Source organism: Phaenicophaeus curvirostris, chromosome 9 (genome assembly GCF_032191515.1).
Source record: "Phaenicophaeus curvirostris isolate KB17595 chromosome 9, BPBGC_Pcur_1.0, whole genome shotgun sequence".
NCBI classification, from domain to species: domain Eukaryota; kingdom Metazoa; phylum Chordata; class Aves; order Cuculiformes; family Cuculidae; genus Phaenicophaeus; species Phaenicophaeus curvirostris.
Window position 1 is genome coordinate 5112995 of NC_091400.1, and position 19042 is coordinate 5132036.

At 36.7% G+C, this 19042-nt stretch overlaps 1 protein-coding gene across 4 annotated transcripts in view; it reads right to left on the reverse strand.

Annotated features, from left to right (window-relative positions):
• Nucleotides 1-19042, reverse strand: part of CTNNA3 (catenin alpha 3) — a 418271-nt gene that overhangs the window by 18766 nt on the left and 380463 nt on the right. For all 4 annotated transcript variants that reach the window (XM_069864007.1, XM_069864010.1, XM_069864008.1 and 1 more), the window contains one exon: nucleotides 4242-4347. In XM_069864007.1, coding sequence (XP_069720108.1) covers nucleotides 4242-4347 — 106 coding nt within the window. The remainder of the gene's footprint in view (nucleotides 1-4241; nucleotides 4348-19042) is intronic.

Here is a 19042-nt window from a genome sequence, read left to right on the forward strand (position 1 = left end):
TTATCAGGTAATCATTCTAAAGGACACCTTTTTAATTTTTCTTTCAGGAAAACCTTCTTAAAGCACATGAAATCATCTTTGAACTCAGGAGTCTATCTGGTTCTGTAGAAAAAGATGTTTCATATTGATGCCTATACTTCCAGAATTTAAAAGTAGTTAACATTTTATTGCATTGATGTATTCATAGAATCATAGAATAACCAGGTTGGAAGAGACCCACTGGATCATCGAGTCCAACCATTCCTATCAAACACTAAACCATGCCCCTTAGCACCTCGTCCACCCGCGCCTTAAACACCTCCAGGGAAGGGGACTCAACCACCTCCCTGGGCAGCCTCTGCCAGTGCCCAATGACCCTTTCTGTGAAGAATTTTTTCTTTTTGATCCTGATCAAGATTCTGATCCTGATCAAGAAAGAAATGTACATGGAGGAGTTAGTGACTCACAAAGTTTTCATGTGAACATCCTATTTGACAGTGGATATATTTTTTTTATAGAAAAAAACCTGTAATAGTTCAAATGACCAAAATGGGAGAATCTCTTCTATGGACAGAACTTATCCAGCTTAATGTGTGCAGATCGGAGGCCAGTTGGATGCTCCAGCACCAAGGGTTCCTACCATTGAAAAGGATGTAAGATTACCTACACTACTCTTTCCTTACAGAGTTACCTCTGACAAACAGCATTTTAAATCACACCTCATAGAATCTGAGCATCTTTCTTAATGGAATCATAAAAGACCAGCACTTCCTAGTGAAAAAAAATTGGAATACTGAGGAGGCTTTTAATAAAGATCTTAATCAACAACACATTCCATTAAACTCTGGATATACTAAGTGCCTTAGGACTTTCAGGTCACAAATTTAACAATGAATTTGGAACAATCTTATTTTAAACTAAATTTTATAATAAATGTACCTGTGAGTAATTTGCCTAGGTTTATGTTGATGCTGTATTGTGATTATTCTCACAGTTGTTAACTCTGAGTCACCTTACAGTTCTGTGCAAATAGACTGAAATGTAACTGAATTCTGCTAATTCTGCCAAAACACTGTCCCTTTCCTTCAGACACAGGAAGGGATTTATAAAAATGTATTATAACAATGTATTAGAGATGTGCTGTTGTGACTGATGAATTATAAAATACAGAAAATACAGTTTCAGGGCCAAGGGCGGGGTGCGTCCTCCTAGCAGAAAAATTATACGAACAATGTAATTCCACACTTCTCAATTTTGAATCTCTGAAATTACATGGAGCGTGAACAAAAATAATTCATTTGAAAATGTTTTATGAACAGGAAAAGGTCAAAGCAATACTACCATGATTCTTCATTATGCAGTGATTGCTTATTTTGGGTTCTTACTCAGGTGTGAAACTTGATGGAGGAAATACAGCAAGGTTTTTGCTTTTCTTCCTTGCATGCAGCTTTGAATACTGAAAATGTTATCGTATATTACTGCAGCCCTGTTACTGCCAAGGCAGAGTAATAGTTTCGTCATAGGACAACTATGAACAGTAAAATGATGTGGGCTAAGTAAATAACAGTATCAGAAGTGATATCAAAGCCGAAGTGCAATAGCAAGTGGTGAAAACATGTCAAGAAAGGCACATACAGGAAGAATGCAAGGACCTATAACAGTTAATTGAAAATTGGTACAATATAGAGCTATCTATTTCGTTTTAAAGCAAATAATACGAACACGTTTTTACATGGAGTAAAATTTCCACATAATTTGGATGTTCATGAAAGGCAACAGGTGAATATTCTACTAAAAAGTATTAATGCTGCTGAGAAAGGCACTAATAAAACATCAGTAGAATTCATGTTACAATCTGGGCACCAAATTCTTCATTTTGGACCAACTTCAGAGAACAGCTATTTAGTAGCCTAGAGGAATGTAAAGTGGCTTTTATTTTAGGACCCCAAGTGAGCAAGGCACAGGAAATTTGGCAAAATAACATCTGAGAAGAGAATTTATTGGCCTTTACAAATACTTTGGAGATACAAAAAACCAAAATAAAACCAACAAAACACAATGGGAAAAGAGCCCTAAAAGTTAAAGGATGACTTGACATGAGGACTAAAGGTTATAGAAGCTAAAAGATTTCTAGCCATCTGAGGAATGAGAGGATCATGTTAAGCATCTTTCTAATATGAGGATTAAAGATGAGATTCTCATTTCTTACCAAGTTCCACATTAGTCTAGCAATGATTGTTGTTGCATCCACTAGAGATACTGGAAGAGCTGTTTTGGTGCATCCTTTTTAAAAAACACACCACTGTATATGCTGGTTTGCTTCTAAAGACCATCTAAATTACTAAATTAGTGAAATTAAGTCTAAAATACACCTATAACTGACTAGTGAATTTTAGATGCATACAAGATGCCACAGGGAATTAATACCAGGGGTCATGTTCTTCAAGGGTATCAGTTGTGTGCAAGCTCTGAGCTAGGACAAATGGAAATAATTTGAGTGAATCTAGTAAAAAGTTCACAATAACATTAATGCTGTCACATTTTCCAGCAGCTATGAGGGTACACACAAATTATTAGCACTAGTGAGTCATAGTTACTTTTTCCTTACACTAATTTGTTTATGTTTCTCGTCTGGAGTCATTATAATAATATAGAAAAAGGAGGATTTTAAGAAAGAAATATTTCAGTGAGACTGGATTCCCTATTCTAAGCAAGAGATTATGACCCCTTACTCATCTTTGGCTTTGTTTTCACATCATTTTCTCCAACAAATCAGGGACTAGTTACAGGATTGAGTTTTCATTTGTAATTAAAATCCTGAAAGAAGCCAGCTCCAATGCTCTTGAAAAAACGAGGTGCTGAAAAAACGAGAAATCGGAACTCAAGGCATTTCACCTAGTTTTTCCACAAATCAGATCACAATCGTATAGACCAAGAATAGAAATTCTTTTGTCTTGTTATCTGGAATTCAGACAGACATATAACAGAAAACACTAACAGATTGTTGCTGCTTCACAGATAATAGAAAAGCGAGTGTTGCATATAAAATAAGAGAGACAGTATCTAAGGGTGTGGAAGACAGCAACTCTACCATGCTACTCGGTGCCTAAAAGGCAATTAGACGGACCAGGAATGTAAATGCTTTATATTTGGTACTTGCACACTGACATTTCACTACACTGTTCTATTGGCATTATCTGGCCCTAAAACAACCAAACATAGTGAAGAGGCTGCAAGTGATGAGTGGCTTAGTGTACTCATTTACTAAGCTACTATGCAGTTGTCTCAGTCAGGAAAAAGAGCATGTTTATTGATTTACATAGATCTTGGTTTGGGTTTTTGAGCTATCTGATGCTTTAAAAATTCGATGGATATAAATTAGTCCTTATAGTTTTAATCCATTGCTTTTGATGGCAATATCTATTGCTTTTAAATGCTAAAAAAACCCACCTCAAGACAGCAGGTATGCACAGGCCAAAACTCTGATTATCCAGGAAGGTATTTATATGGAAAAATATTTGACATCAGTGCCCCAAAGAAATGGCCAGTGTTGTGGGGGAGAGATGGGAAAGATCACCTGGGTGCAGCAAAAGCACAGATTCTATGTGTACATACATAGAGATTAGGTTGGAAAACAAATAATTTCAAAGGCGGAGAAGAAATGTCAGTAACCTTACTAAGCACGGTGCTGAGACCTAGCACCTGTCCACAATAGTTAGCCTGCTCAACAGAACTCTGTGCTAGTGCAACAATCCTATGTTCCCACACCTAAACTGACTTACCTGAAACAACTCGAGTTGTTTGAGTAATTTAGCCAAGTAGGTAATGAATAGACTATACTACACATCTAAAATGTTGTACTCATGGCTTAAAGGAGCTGTGACTATATACATGTCCGTGTATGTAGATACTTGTATGTACTACAACATTCACAGCTTAAAGGAATTCACAAATATACTTATATGTACAAATACATATAAATAAATATGCATAAATATACATTTGTGATATAAATTCATATGTGTGTTTGTAAGTGTGTATAAACAAACATATTGTTACGTATGAAGAAGATAAGCCACATATACAATTGAGACAGGATTTACTTATCCATTGTTTCAGAAATTGAGAAGAAAAGGAAAATCAGACAGGTAGATCTAAAAGCATCACAAGCTCTTTTGTAAGTGACCTTCTCAGGTGTTGGAGGTTCTCTGGGTGGATTAATCTGTGACAAAGTTTAATGCGCTGCAGTATAAATAACCTACCTGATTGGCAATCAGCCGTGCTAGGACATCCATCCTTGATCCAGACTCTGAAATCATTTTTGCTGCATTAATTACATCAGATGTGTTCTTCAGTGGTCCTCTACCCCTTCAAATGAAATAAAGGACCCTATTACATTACTTGAAAACTGAAAATAAATCATATCCATGCAAATTACACACAGAAGAACTCAATAGAATAAAACAAGTAATCCATACAGAAGCAACATTAAATCCCTGTCATCTAACTGCTTTGTTTTCATGTCCCACAAATTTGTATTGTTTGGCATCAGCTGGATGCAGAATTACCAGAAAGATGTCATACAGTTTTTCATACCAGAAAATGTCAAATTCTGAAGATACGGATTTTAAGAGAATACTTGTGCTGCTTGCTTTTCCTGTGGTTTTATGACGTTTATGTTTCATTCCCTTCCAGGAATTGTCTAGTAAATACGTCAAAGAAAGTTCAGCATAGTATTCTGAGACTCATTATGGATATCAGGTCAGAAAAACCAGTGTTTTTTTTTATTTAAAAAGTGGTGCACACAAGCATGCATGGAAATATATGAACAGGGCAGCAATTAAAACTAACAAATGCCACTCAAAATACAGATAAGTCATATCTCAAAGTGATTTGCATATAATTTCATAGTTTTTTTCAAAGCTTAACGAGAATAGAGAAGACATCTGTTATGAATGATGGGATGATTTAAGTCCTCAGGTCTCTCCCAGTCCAATAATTGTATTATTTTAAATTAAACAGTGAAGTTTCATGTTTGGTGAACATCCACCAGTTTCAATGTATGTTGCTTTCTAATGTTATCAGTACAGCCGTGCATTTTGTGAATTCCCAGTTTCCCTGGTTCAGCAGCAGATCAGCAGATTCAGAATGTCACTAGCTCAGATTAACTCCCTGAATCCAGATGTTAGAGAAGCAAAAAAGTCTATTAAATCACCTGTGTTGTTATCCCTAGCCAGCAGACAGTTTCTCACCAGTTTTAAATTCACTTGAGTTTTTTTCTGGCAAGTTTGAAATATGAAAAAGCACTTCGCTTGGGAGGCTGTTTCCCTGAACCATCCACCTTGCTATCTGGGCAGGTGAGTTCAGATATTTCACTTAGTTCTTTCTCCATATCATTGAACAAACATCCCTTACATTCTACAAATGTACTCGATGATTCTCTTCCACAGAGTGCTGAAGCAATCCTACCTAACCTATGAGACTATTGTGGTACTGGTCCAGTTGTTAAGAATAATCTAATTACTGTAGATAATATAGATTTGCATGCAGAAGCTTAAGATCAATTTAGCTCAGTCACCTACAGGAGATGCTCAAAGACAGGTAAAAAATCCTTCCCGCTATGCACCACCTGCTGGCCAACAGCATCATGAAACATCTTTGGAGGGTTTCCCATCTTTTTCCCTCTTCTATGAGAGAAATTCTTGTTTATTTGCTATAGTGTCCATGTACTTTTTTTTTTTCATGTCAGCCTTATCTTGCTATTTTTTCCTCTGCTTCCAATCACTGTAATTTTCAAAGGCAAACCTCTCTCGCATGCTCAGTTATTGCATTTACTGAAATTCTTTCCCAATGCCTATAATATACTCTTAGTGCCTGATTTTGATTCATTGCATGGAAGATCTAATATATCTATTTTCATCACACTTCACAATTTCCAAGCATAAAGCCTTATTAGCTAAGTAAGTTGATAAAACATTCAAGGCTATGAAAACAAAAACGAGACATAAAGTGCTATATTTATAAGGAATTATATGCCACCTGTTCTATCCAATGAGGAAACTGGGAATAGATCATAATCTGAGAGACACCCAGCTAAGTCTAACTAGAGGGAATGTAGTTAGATTGTACACTACTAAATCTGTTTAGAATATCTCAACAAAGGTGTAAGAAAGAAAAAGGTTTCGTAGAAATGGTTTGAGGAAGGTACAATCAGAAGAAAAAAGCTGGACCATGTTAATTGCTGTGACACCAAGGGGGTTGGAAAATTGTGAGAGAGAAACCTAAGCCTCTCAGTTTAACCATTCTTGCTCCAAGCCATGACAAATGATGTATCTACAGATTAACCCCATCCCTGGCTGCCTAAACTTTTCTTAGCAAGCATCAGTATTAGGCACTATCTTCTTTTTACCTTCACGTTGGAATTTCACTTTGAAAAGTAACAATTGAAAATATTCTCTTCATTCTTACTTTACCAGCAACTTGTACTTTTATCTCAAACCCGAAAGGCCTTTGTCAACACATTGTCCAAGAACAGCCTTCTTTCTCTGAGCAAAGTGAGTGGCTTACCCCTACTTGCTGTACTTCTCCTGCATCAGAAACAAGAGGGAGCCCTACTGACTACTCAGTCTCAAGAAATAAACTCCTTCTTAAGATACATCTAACAACATAGACTTAAGCATTTCACAACACTGCAAGTATTTCAAGGCATGAACTAAAGCTTCACAATGACTGTCATTTCCAAACTACAACCTGAGTGGTCTTTGTCATGTGTAATTCTTCACTTTCAGACACTGACCGCCACATTTTCAGTCCTAATTTCTAGCTTAGCAAATCCTGACAGCTCCCACTCTAATTCTAGGTTTGTGGGAACATCGCAGCAGAAGGCATTAAGTCCAAACCAATACAGATCCAGCAATATATTTATCTCTTTGGTCCCTGTTGTTCCAATCAAAGCTCAGTAATGGATCCACCCTGGAAATTCTGGACAAGCCTTGACCAATGTCCATCTGGGCAGCCCCAAATTGTATCATCATTTAGGATTCATGCTTGATGAGGCTGACTGTTGGCTAGGGCTCCTGGCTGATGGGAATGAACTAGAGCATTTCTTGACTTCGTGAAAGAGGTCAGAGCACTCATCCAGGTGACTATTCATGTTAATTAAGATAAGTGCCTGCTCTTGGGGAAAGTGCATTAATTACACTGCTAACAGTTTATGTAGTGTTATAAGGCACATCCATTATCTTATCCACAGAGACAGAAAGATATTCCTAAACAAATTCATTACATTTTATATAAACCACAGTACTCAGTTGATTCAGTTGTCATATTTGACAGTTCCACTTGTGCCTCCTGAAGTTCTTCCCAAACCAAATACATAGTGTGTTTCTATTTTCTTCTGCCTTCCCACTGCTGCTCTGTAAAATGCTTCTAATATTGTCATAGTTAAGAGATCTATATTCCCATCACACATTCTGGTGTCTACTCCATGAGCTGTTTCTTAAGTTCGTTTTGTTTTTTTTTTTCTTAACCTAGCAATTGTGTGAAGTCCTGGGAGCAGGGATAAGTAAGCAGGATTCACACGTCACTTATTACAAATGCTCTATTAACATACTCAGTAAATCACCTTTTTCTCTTTTTTCTAGGAGAATAAATCTTGCAGATCGACAATCAATTCCTACCATAGCTTTGCTTCAGAAAAACAAAGTAGACATGCAATCAGTGGTTACTGGTATGAGGCTCATGGCTAATGTAGATTTAATCCTCTAGGCTGAAAGGAAGTGAAACCCCCAGTTCCTGGGTAAATATCTAATCAAATATCTAATCCATCTATCACTAGAATATATTACTCTACTAGCAATATTTTTAAACAAAGCTTTTACCAAAATTTTGCTTTTCTTTTTTTTTTTTTTCATATTGTAAGGAACGTCTGGAATTAGAGATCCCAACTGAAAAGAGGAGCCTATAGGCTACAGAAGGAAGTATGTAACCTCATGTCTAACGTTTCTGTAGATCATTTTGTCTGCCTCTCCCAGCTCAATGTGCATGATTTTAATTTGTGAAGTGTTTGTTGTGGAATTAAGGCTATAAACAAAACAAAATATTACCATGTAGACCTAGACAAACAGGATGTGGTGGAGTTCCTCAGGAAACCCTGTTAGGGAGTACCTAAAGGTAGATAGTATGGCTGGTTCCCAGAGCTACCTTTGCCATTTTGTTACAGCTGTGGACGCAGGAGCAAGAAAGTTTCTAGTTTCACTCACTTTTAATCCCAGTCTGAGTTTACAGGTTTTGAAATTAGGGAAAAAATACTAGCAAAACTGCTAACGTAACTGACTAAAGGCCAAACCTACACTCAATGTTTACAGATGCAATGACTGAAGAAGTTCCACTCATTAACACAATAAATGCAATATAAATATAAGTGTAGCCAGATGAGAAAAGGTCATCGTGAAGAAATGCTAAAAGGCATGAGGCAAATGACTTTAAATTCTCCATATTAAATAGTATTTTTTAGTTACTTTTGTGAGTAAAGGAATTTAAGACAGCGAAAATATCTGGACCCAGTATTTGGTGAAGTTCCAGGCAATGTGAACACAGCATATTTATTAATAATTATTCTATAATTCTGGAAATGAAGTTAAAATGATCTTTAGACAGAAGTTTCTCTTCCCTCTTCTTTTTGCCTTCCTATGTTGGCATTATATCAGATCTGCATGTCCCTCAAACAGGAATATGGGAGACAAGGTCATATGCTTTTTTTACAATAAGAATGGGGTAATATATATGAAACAAATACACATTTAAAATGAGTATTACATGGGCTGATCTGGCTGACTGTTTTTTTATTGGATTGGTACCTTTGAGTGTGCAGAAGTCAGCACAGATTTCTGTCAGAGTTCTGAGTGCTGCCCTTCAAAATGTGTTGGCAGAGCAATCAACCTCATTTTGTCTATCAGTTCCAAATGGTGGCTGCGAAGAGCCAATAAATCCTATCAATTCACAATCAAACAAACATGCTGGAAGCATACAGAATATAACAAAGAGATGAGCAAGAGCCAATACAATTTTGCAAGGATAAATATTGTCAGACCAATATAAAACAAGCTTTTATGGGTTTTGGAGAGATTAGAAGCTATAAATACCATGTATCTTCAGATAGGTTTCTGAAACTGCCTCCTGTTGTATTATCATAAATTACCTAAAGAATGTGTGTTCTAGAGAAAATAATTGCAAGGGAGATGCAAAATTGTTGGAAAGGCATACTCCAAGATATACTGGTTGTCAAAGGGGCACAGTCACGACGTAGGGAAAACAGAAGGAGGAACCTGGTTTTGCTTGGATCTGCTTTGGGTTCTGTGCTGCTCAGTTCTTTCCTTATGACTTGAATGGAGGGGAAAAGACTGCTTAATGACCTTACTTAAACTTGATATTGATGTGGAACAGGTAGGAAATAGGCTGAGAATTCAGACTTGGAATTAAGAATTATCTAGAGAAAAGTGTGGAAGAAAAACTAGACACAGTTAAACAAGGATATGCACACTCGGGTATGAAAATCAAATGCACAGCTACAAGTGGAGAGTCAGTCCCTAAGCAACAGGACAGTAAGAAGCAATTCAGAGCTTCGGTAGATCACAAATCCATCAGGAATTAAGACCAGCATGCTGCAAAAGAAAAGGCAATGTGTGAGCAGTAAACATAGAGGAGGAGTAACACTTCTGCTCTTTTTTGCAGAAATGAGGTCTCCATAGGAGAAATCCTGGAAAGATGTAAGATTTAATTCAGAAAAAAAGAAGACCAAGTGCCAACAGAATAGATTAAGTTTGGGTTTACTTCCTACAAGCTTCAATTTATTACAGTGGAATATGCAGTAAGGCCTGTGAAAAATCTTCACGTGAGACTCCCTCTTCAACTGCAGTCACTGGGTTATGTTGCACAAGAGTGGTCCTGTTCTGCTGTTCACCCCCAGCTGCTTTCAAGTGGCGTGGTCCCTGGCTACCAGTCTGTAAAAGCCCCTAGATCCATCCTCAATAGTATCTGTTCTTGATCTCTTCATACTTTTCCCAAAGAAGTCCATATCTGACCCTGTAATATAACAATGTGACTGTATAACAAGCAAAATGCCCTTCATTTGAATTACTGGACAAACTGTTCAATAATATTAAAACACAGAAGAGACCTTTTCTTAATAATCCACCATGTTTTCCTCCTCTCTGCTTTGATTAATGAAGTAAGAATACAGCTAGTTAAACATGAACAGGACAAACCACTATTTTTTTCTAAGCTCACATATCCTATTCTGTCAACTGTATAGATTTTGTTAGAAAAAAAACAGGCACTGAAAACTTAGCTGCGGGATCAAAGGTGAACATGACAGTGTTGCAAAATAACTGTCACTAAAAGTGCTATTTCTGGTCTCCAGTTTAAAAAGCATACGGCTTAACACTGAGGAATTCTTGCTTCAGCATGTAGTCCTATACAGCAGAGTTGTTCCATCATCCTAATCATGACACCTTTGAAACTGAGAAATCCTGAAATAGTAAGTAGGAAAAAAATGCTGATATTCCTTGCATAGTTACTAAACATTATGTTACCTGTTGAAAGATGCTTCATAATTTGGAACTACATCTTAAAGTAGAAAGGGGGAAGAGGAAAGGGAGAAGGGGAAAGGAAGAAGAGGGAAGGGGAGAGATAGAGAGTGAAGTCAAGTGGGAAGAGTAAAGCAGGTATGTCAGGACAGGAGCTTTATGTGTTGCCTGGGAGGTGGAAGAGCAGCTGAAACCCTGACGACAGTTCTTAAATAAAAAGTTAGACAAAACTAATCACAGCAACAACAAAATGTGAAAAGCAGAGCATCAAAGGGATACTGTTTGTACATGTCTAACTGTATGTGCATTCAATATATATATGTGCAATACAAAAGTGTCTGCATGTTTCTATACAGTTATAGAGATCCTCCCTTATTAGCACAGGTGCACATGGATATTCTTTCCCTTTGCCTACAAATCCAAGAGTCCGAATCCTCTCAAAGACATCTGCACTTCTCTTGCCAACTCTAATGAAATGTGGTAATGAAAATGTCTAATTTCTACCCGGTTGAGATCACCTGCAGGTCTATATATATTAAAAAAAACCAAACAATCCACGAAAATAACACAACCAAATCCTCCCCCCTCAAACATCATATAATTAGATAAATATGTATTTTAATATATACATAAAATAATAACAATATAAAGTTATCTTTGTGATCTGAAGATGAAAATCACTTCATAGTGCTTAAAAAAAAAAAAAACACCAAACCAACAGGACTCAGTCTAGTATAAACTGGACACTTTGATGATCTATTTCATCAAAGACTGCAAGATATATCCAGACATCCAAGGGCGTCCATCTGTGTGCACAAGTCTAAGTATGGAAAGAGCTTGCAGTTCTTAGATTTTTCAGCTCTCTAAATGCATATAAACACAGAAATTCTTACCTGGTAGTAGTTTATTAGAAAATAGAGATGAAATTTTAACAAACATCATGGTTCATATAATATAGCACGCCTGAATAAATTTGATGATGCAATTACCAAGCAGATGCCATCCACAAAGTTCAATGACTCGTGCTTTGTTTATATACACAGGAAACAATTTACAGATGTAGAAACTGTTTCCTCCAGTTAGCTATTTCGTACCCACTTTTTCCTGTGCCACCAGAAACATCTCCCCAGACCTCTCTCGGTTTATCACATGCATTCACAAACATTGATGGTACAATGGAAGAGAATACCACAACACCACAAGTGAGGATCTAAACCAGGCATCAATTATTTGTTTCCCACTTCTTTTTCCTCTCATTATCCCTTATATGTTTCTCCATTTCTTTCTGCTTCCAAATGCAGCTTCTCAAAGAACACTTCAATTTTTTTAGTAGCTAAGAAGGTCAGCAGATCTTACGAGGCATGGGTTTTAATTTGCATGTCTATCATTTTTAATCGCTATGTTACATGCTTAAAGTTACTATTTCATTTATTATAGGAAAAGTTTCTCATATTTGCCTCATCTATCTCCCTTCTCCTATTTCCCCTGTCATGAACAGAAATTATCCAGACACTTCATTATTTCTAATATAAGAAACGATCCAATAGCCTCACAGATCCTCAGTAATTTTTAAAATGCATGCCTTTCCATAAGTAAAAGCTATTTGTTTATGAGCAAATAACATTAAGATTGTACACATACACATAACACATGCACAGCATCCTTGCAGCCTGACCTGGACTGTGCAATGAAGTGGGCAATGCAAAAGGATATGTCAAATCTTGTCCTTTACAAACAGGCCAGACACACTGTCTGTGATACTTCTGTAGGCACTGACAGTCTGTCTGCAGAGGTTCTTAGGGTTGGCTCCTGTGAGAGCTGGAAGAGCAAACATGGAGGTGTTTGGCTACGTGGAATGTTTCAAACATAACAGCACTGAAGCTCCATATCTGTGCCTTCTCGAAGCACAGAGGTGAACTACAGCCGAGTCAGAAAGCCAGCACTATCTCTACGGGCTCCCACTGCAGAGTGCCCCATCTGCTTCCCACTCTTGTGGACCATGTGTTGAATTTTCAACAGGAGTTATAACGTGGTCTAGAAAAAGCAGATCTTAACAGCCTTGAAACAGGAGAAAAAAAAAAGCCATCATAGAAACATTTAAATTGGAAAATACCTTTACGACTGTCAAGTCCAACCCTTAACACTGCCAAGTCCACCAGTAAAAGTCCCTAAACACCACATCTACATGTCAAGAGGGTTACAAAATACGAATGTAAGCAGTACAGTGCAAACGCATAGCAATGACACTAAAATAAGTCAATAATATCTTACAAAATCTTCTTGTTATGCTGTGACCTTTAAAAAAATGAAAGAAATCTTTTTTTTCAGTCAAAGTGTATCTTTTCAGTTCTCCAGTGAGACAAAGCAGATTAATCGTTCTGAAAATAATTCGTAGCATCTGTTTTCTCTTATTTTTATTCTTTAAAAGAACACAGCCACATAAATATCCAAACTATTTCCTTCTTGTTTCAGAACATGCTTGTTGCAAGGCCTGCTACAGCAATTAAAACTCAGAGAACCCCAAAAGGCAGTGGTTAAAACTTAAATGTATAGAAAATAAGCTAATGCAGACTAAATAAATGCAATTTAAACCCACAAACTTCTTGAAGAAAATTATTAGGAGCTTTGGTAGATGCATATGTAAACAATTTCAGAATAGCCAACCTAAAGGTTGAAGGTGCTATCTATCCTCTGGGCATGGAGTTATGGAGAAGCTTTTAATCATCACAAATCCAGAGTAAAATATATTGCACACTTTACTTATTCCCTAGGAAAAAAAATGGATGTTGGCAAAAGACGATGTAGGCACTGTAAAGAACTGTGTCCTAATGAATTTTTAGATTTTCAAACATGAAAGCAAACAAAGGAGATAGGAAATCCAAAAATAAACACTGAAAAAGCCAAAGTGAATTGAAAGAGCTGTTTTTTATGAATGTAAGACAAAAGGACTGTCATGTACTAGATTCCCAAAATGAGATCTCTGATTCAGTAATACTGGGCAATAGTGCCAGGTGTATTTTATACACAAGTAGCTGTAATTAAGCATTTATATGAGCTATATGACCAATCTGTCATTCTTGCACTTACACTTTTGATCTGTTGTTTTTTCCCTGATCCAATTGACTGCAATCCCACTGATCAGATGACAGCAAAATTGCAAAGGAAGGCAGATTAATGATTTCAATTTGCTTTCACATATATCATACTTCACATCATTAAACACCAAATATATTTTGTGGCGAGACGATTAAATACCTCTTGGATTAGCTGCCTCTACACAGAGACTACCTTGCAAGTAAAGATAGTGTATCTAGATTTCAATAACAGCCAGACAAACTGGAAACTGGGAAACCTGTCTCTCACACACTCGCACAAAGACTGATGTGCTTTCCTAACAAGTTGCTAGTTTTCATTATACCTCCAAGATTAACACAGCACATAGAACATAAATACATGAAATGTGGGATCCTTCTCTGTTATCCACCACCTGCCTTCCTTGGATATATCTATGGCAGACAGATCAAATGTACGTAGTTTTTGCAACTCCAGCTGTGACACAGGGTTGATGACAAGCATCGAGGGCTGAGCACCCTCTACCAGCTCAGCTGTCAACTCCCTTCAGTGCTTCCCTAGGCATTTTAATTGTCTGGGTGTTACTGGCTCTGCATTTATTGCTGCATGCAGCTATCCTGACACAAAGGCTGCCTATACACAATAATGCCTTGAATACACCATAAGCTTTATGGTCTACTGCTATTTATGGTCTACCACCATTTATGCAAAGAATTCCAGTTCGAGGCTTCCAGGCATTTAAAAAAAAAACATGACTCCTCAATGGACGATGAAGATAACTATGTACCTTTAAAAATTCAGGTTTCTGTACTCAGAAAGTCATGAGACTCATAAGATACATGTTTTCTGTCTGTCACAGGCTACCTAAAGACAGAAAAGAAAACCAAAACCTCGCTATGCAGTCTGTGCAGGTGTGAACACAGCTGCTGAGAGGTAACACAATTAAGTTGAGCTGTATCAACAACATATAGTTTTAATTCTGAACCCTTCTTATCTCAAATTTTCTCATTCCCTTTGACTATGTCTTCAATCTGAGTAATTAAAAACCCACCTCATCCAGATCTCAAAAATCACAAGACTGCCCCAAAATTAAGCTGCTCAGGCTACTCTGAGCTTCTTTTGTTTCTAAAGTTCACAGCTGCTCACTGGTCATATCTACAAGTTTTTAATCTGTTATCATGAAAGCCCAAATCATTTTACCTTCAAATAAAGTTAAGACTGCCCAATTCAAAACAAAAACTTCCTTACCACGGATGCCTATGATGAGGCCACTCTTTGCCAGGCCATCCCTTCTAGCATCCCTACCCTTCCAGGCAGTAGCAACAAGAGACCTCGATGCACTGCCGCTCAGTGCCATGACTATAGTCCCTGTGGACACCTCTGCAAGAACACAAGGGAGAGATGATGGCTGGAAAAACAAACAAAATTAAAATCTTCACATGTGAAGCGAAGCCCTGTGAGACTCATTTACCCACAGGTCTTCAGAAGCATATAATTTAGGGGAAAAGACAAGAAACGCATATTGCTAGACGCAGAAGAAAATTGGAAGAACTGGCAAAAATGATTAACAGTAGTAATATCATGGGCTAGAAAGGAGGCCATGCTACAATCAGGTCTATTTTATGGCATTACTTTACACTGTTAGCCTGTGCAAATCTCTTTTTCACCTTCTTTCAAACATCTTTTGAATACTTTCTAGTTGATTCACAGCACAATCATTTTATCTCTTTGTTGTCAATATTCTTCCATGTAGAGTTTATCATTCCACTCAAAGGTTGATCCCAAAAATGGATCTTTCAGAATGCCCTAACTACGTGTAACATCATCTCGCTAATCACCCTACATCCCATTCTCAGAGTTTACACATGCTGTCCTACTTCTGGTGTTAACGTGTGCTATTAATAATTGTTTTTTTCAACACTTCTGCCCACTAGCTATCATTAGTAGGTCTTAAAGCTACTTCAAAGAACAAGACCTCTCAGTGGTACAATTATAACTTCAACTACCCAGTATGTCACAACAGAGGAGTCAGTCATCTGAAAAATCCCCAGAAAAATACAAATTAATACCAAAGTTTGATTAAAATCCTCACCAGGGCTGTCACTAACCCGCTAACATATTTGCTCAAAAAGATGTATTTGACTAATGGTATATAAAAATACTGCTAAATTGATTTTCAGTGTGATTATCTAGTGTTTTGCAAAGAAAAAAATTATAATTCTCAAAGTTTTTGCAAATATGATAAATGGATTTTGAGTTGAATGATGTTTAGGACACATAACACAGGGATGAAAGAATTTTTTTGAGATAGGGAGTTAGATTTCTGGCAGTTAAACTACTATAGTTGTATTCATCAAGCTTTCAATTTTCATCTTCAGAAAACAAAGGCAATTCCTTCCTGACTGTGGCATCTGACATTTAGAGAAGCGAGTCATGAAGTTGTACACTCTACATGCCATACAATATAAATTCAACAGCAAGTGGAATTAAAGATGCTACTGAGCCTAAAGAGGTAAAAAAAGTCATAATTACCACAACCAAAATGCTGCAACAAACCTATAATTATTTGCCATAGGTCAGTAACGGGAGACAATGAAATTCACCTTTCAAAATTGTTTCATTCAATTAGCAGTCATATTTTAGAATTTATCAGAAAACTCTCCTCGTAGATACGTTATTTTTTGAAAAGGACTTCCAGTGTGGTAAAATGAAACAAATGGCATGATATATAATGTAATTAAAACATTTTGTAGTTAAAAAATAAGAAAGTACTCATCAAAAATTTACATTTTATGTAATATATGCACATATCACATCTGCTGCGCCATCATGACAGATGTGTATTAATATGGATATCTAATCAGATTGCTAGACTGCTAACGGCTCAGTAATCCATCTTCTAAATATCACACAAGTTTCTGATTGTATGTTGAACCAGTTATCAAAATATTTTAAAAGAAATAGTTCTTTACCTTTATGGTCTCTGAAATACACAAGTAACTTGCACTTTTGTTTCAACGATGTACAGTTTTATCATAGCAATACTGACAACTTGTGTTTATAATACATAAGTTGTATTAAAGATTTACTTACTTTAAAGACACTTCCATTAATATGGTAACTAGTGTGAAAATCAGCTAAAATTAAAAGAATTGTGTTTTGATGTGAGAGAGCTCTTGAAATAGTATGTTCTATGGTAAGGTTACTGACCACAAAACAAGTGACTCTACTGGACTCCACTCTTTCAGTTATCTTTAGGAACATATATATCCTAAATCCTAGTTCCTCATGTATTACCCCATCCTAAAATTTTTATGCCTTGCAACCTGCAACTTGTCTTTTCCTCTCAGTTTCATTCTTATGTTCAGAGAAAAGGGGTAAACTTCCCCACATCAAAATAGTATAGTGATTTCCAAATTTCTTTTTCTTTTTCGGCTTCTAAATCTCTGAATACAAAATCTCACCAGAGTACTACAGATAACTGACTTGAAATGCTGGCAATTAGTTAGAGAGTTAATTAGTTAGGCAACCATACAATTCAGTTCATTACTGAAATACTTGGTTACAGCTTTGAATATTAGTGTTTTAAGATTCCTCAAACTACGGGAATAATAATGGTTTATTAAAGGTCATAGCATCCTTTTCTAATATCTCAGCTATTAACTACTGATGTCTACTACACATTTGTACCAAGCTTTACTATGCACATATTCTTTTACCAGCTCTTAATTTCTAAGCTCTTATGAAGGTACAGATAAAACTTACTTTATTACAAGTTCACAGAAATGAACAAGCTGGACTTGCTGGGCTTGTATTTTCTAATTCCCTTGATTTTTCTGATACTACTTGAAATTCGTGCCTTGGTCACCATGAACTGATCAGAATTCTTCAGTTATAATTTGTGGTTTGTTTGTGCTTCGTGGTTTTTGAGTAAAAACACTAAGTACATTTTTAACTTCTACTTCCTCAATATAATTGCCTAATGGGCATGACCTGAAGGAGCAGAAGTGATTTGGTCCTAGGTAGTGTTCATGGCTGCCCTACTTAATTGACTCTCACTGAAAAAGTACCTGGCTTTAAAATGCTGTACAAAGAAGAAAATAATTTCATGTTTTTAGAATTAAAATATACACTTTGCAAAATGAAAAAAACATTCTTAGAGACAAGCAGTACTTATTGCATTTCTTTGTACTTTATCAATTTGATACTTGTCTTGTTTGTGCTTTGAAAAGGAACTAAGTAAACAAATTCTGATTTATATTTTTGACAACTCAAAGAGTTATGAACAGCTCTATGACACCACAGGAAAAGGGTCATGAACCATCCTCCCAAATATTTTACATTTTTTTGGAGGGCTCGCCTCATGGCTCTTAACTACTTGTGTAAACACGCTATAACATAGAAAGCATCTGAAGGAAATCTTTGTATTGGCAGCCTTAAGCATTCAAATATCATGACTCAGGTTCCAAAATATCACAGAACTGGAATAAATACCAGAGACCTGAAATAATAAATCTGAGGTTGTTTGTAGTTACTTTCTGTCTTCCAAGCCATCAGAGGTCACATTTTCAGGATTTGCTTAGCAGCCATTAAACTTACTTGAAAAATGCTGAAGGTAAGTTTCTCCTACAATAACATATCTCAAGTGCCAAGACTTGAAGTAATGTACATAGAAAGATTTCTAGTAAGAATGGTCCGTTCACTGCATGAGCAAAATTACAGGGCTGCACGGCTTTTTAGCATGGCTTGTCCGAAGATTGGTTGGAAAGACAACTCTTCCAAATTTTGTTGAGGTACTAGTAATATTCACTCAGTTAAAAATTGTGCAGCTATCCTCTGAAAAAGAAACACAAGACCCCACACTGCGGCAAAGATGTTAAGGAGAAGAATGACACTGTGCTTGAGATGCTTGGGGGGACTTTCATCTACAATATTTCCATAACAATTCTTCCTTCCACCGACCTTCTGTTTGCTTTGCCTAATGTCAGAAGCCAAGGTGAGACTTCACCTGAGTGGTTCTCTCTTAAGAACATGGGAGAGTAATGAGGTGATGCACATTCTCAATCTCAACAACTGGCTGTGCTTTAAACAGCAGTCAGACATCTCATGAGGTCCACCGAGCAAGCTTTGTGATTATTTAGGGCTTGCCACGTTGTAGACAAGTACTGTTCTTCAAAAGAATTTGGTGGACTATCCTGAAGGGTTCTTTGAGGAAAAATTCCAAAGAAATCCCACAGTCAGTTAAAAAACTCATACAAAAAGAAAGACAAGATTCTCCCAGCACCTCATTGACTCTCTAATTAATCTAGATTGAACTGTAAGTTCCTAAAGTAAACTTATGGCTTGTGTAAAGGAAAGCTGCAAAAAAAAAGCCCACATGTGAAAATCAGAACATTCTAGACACA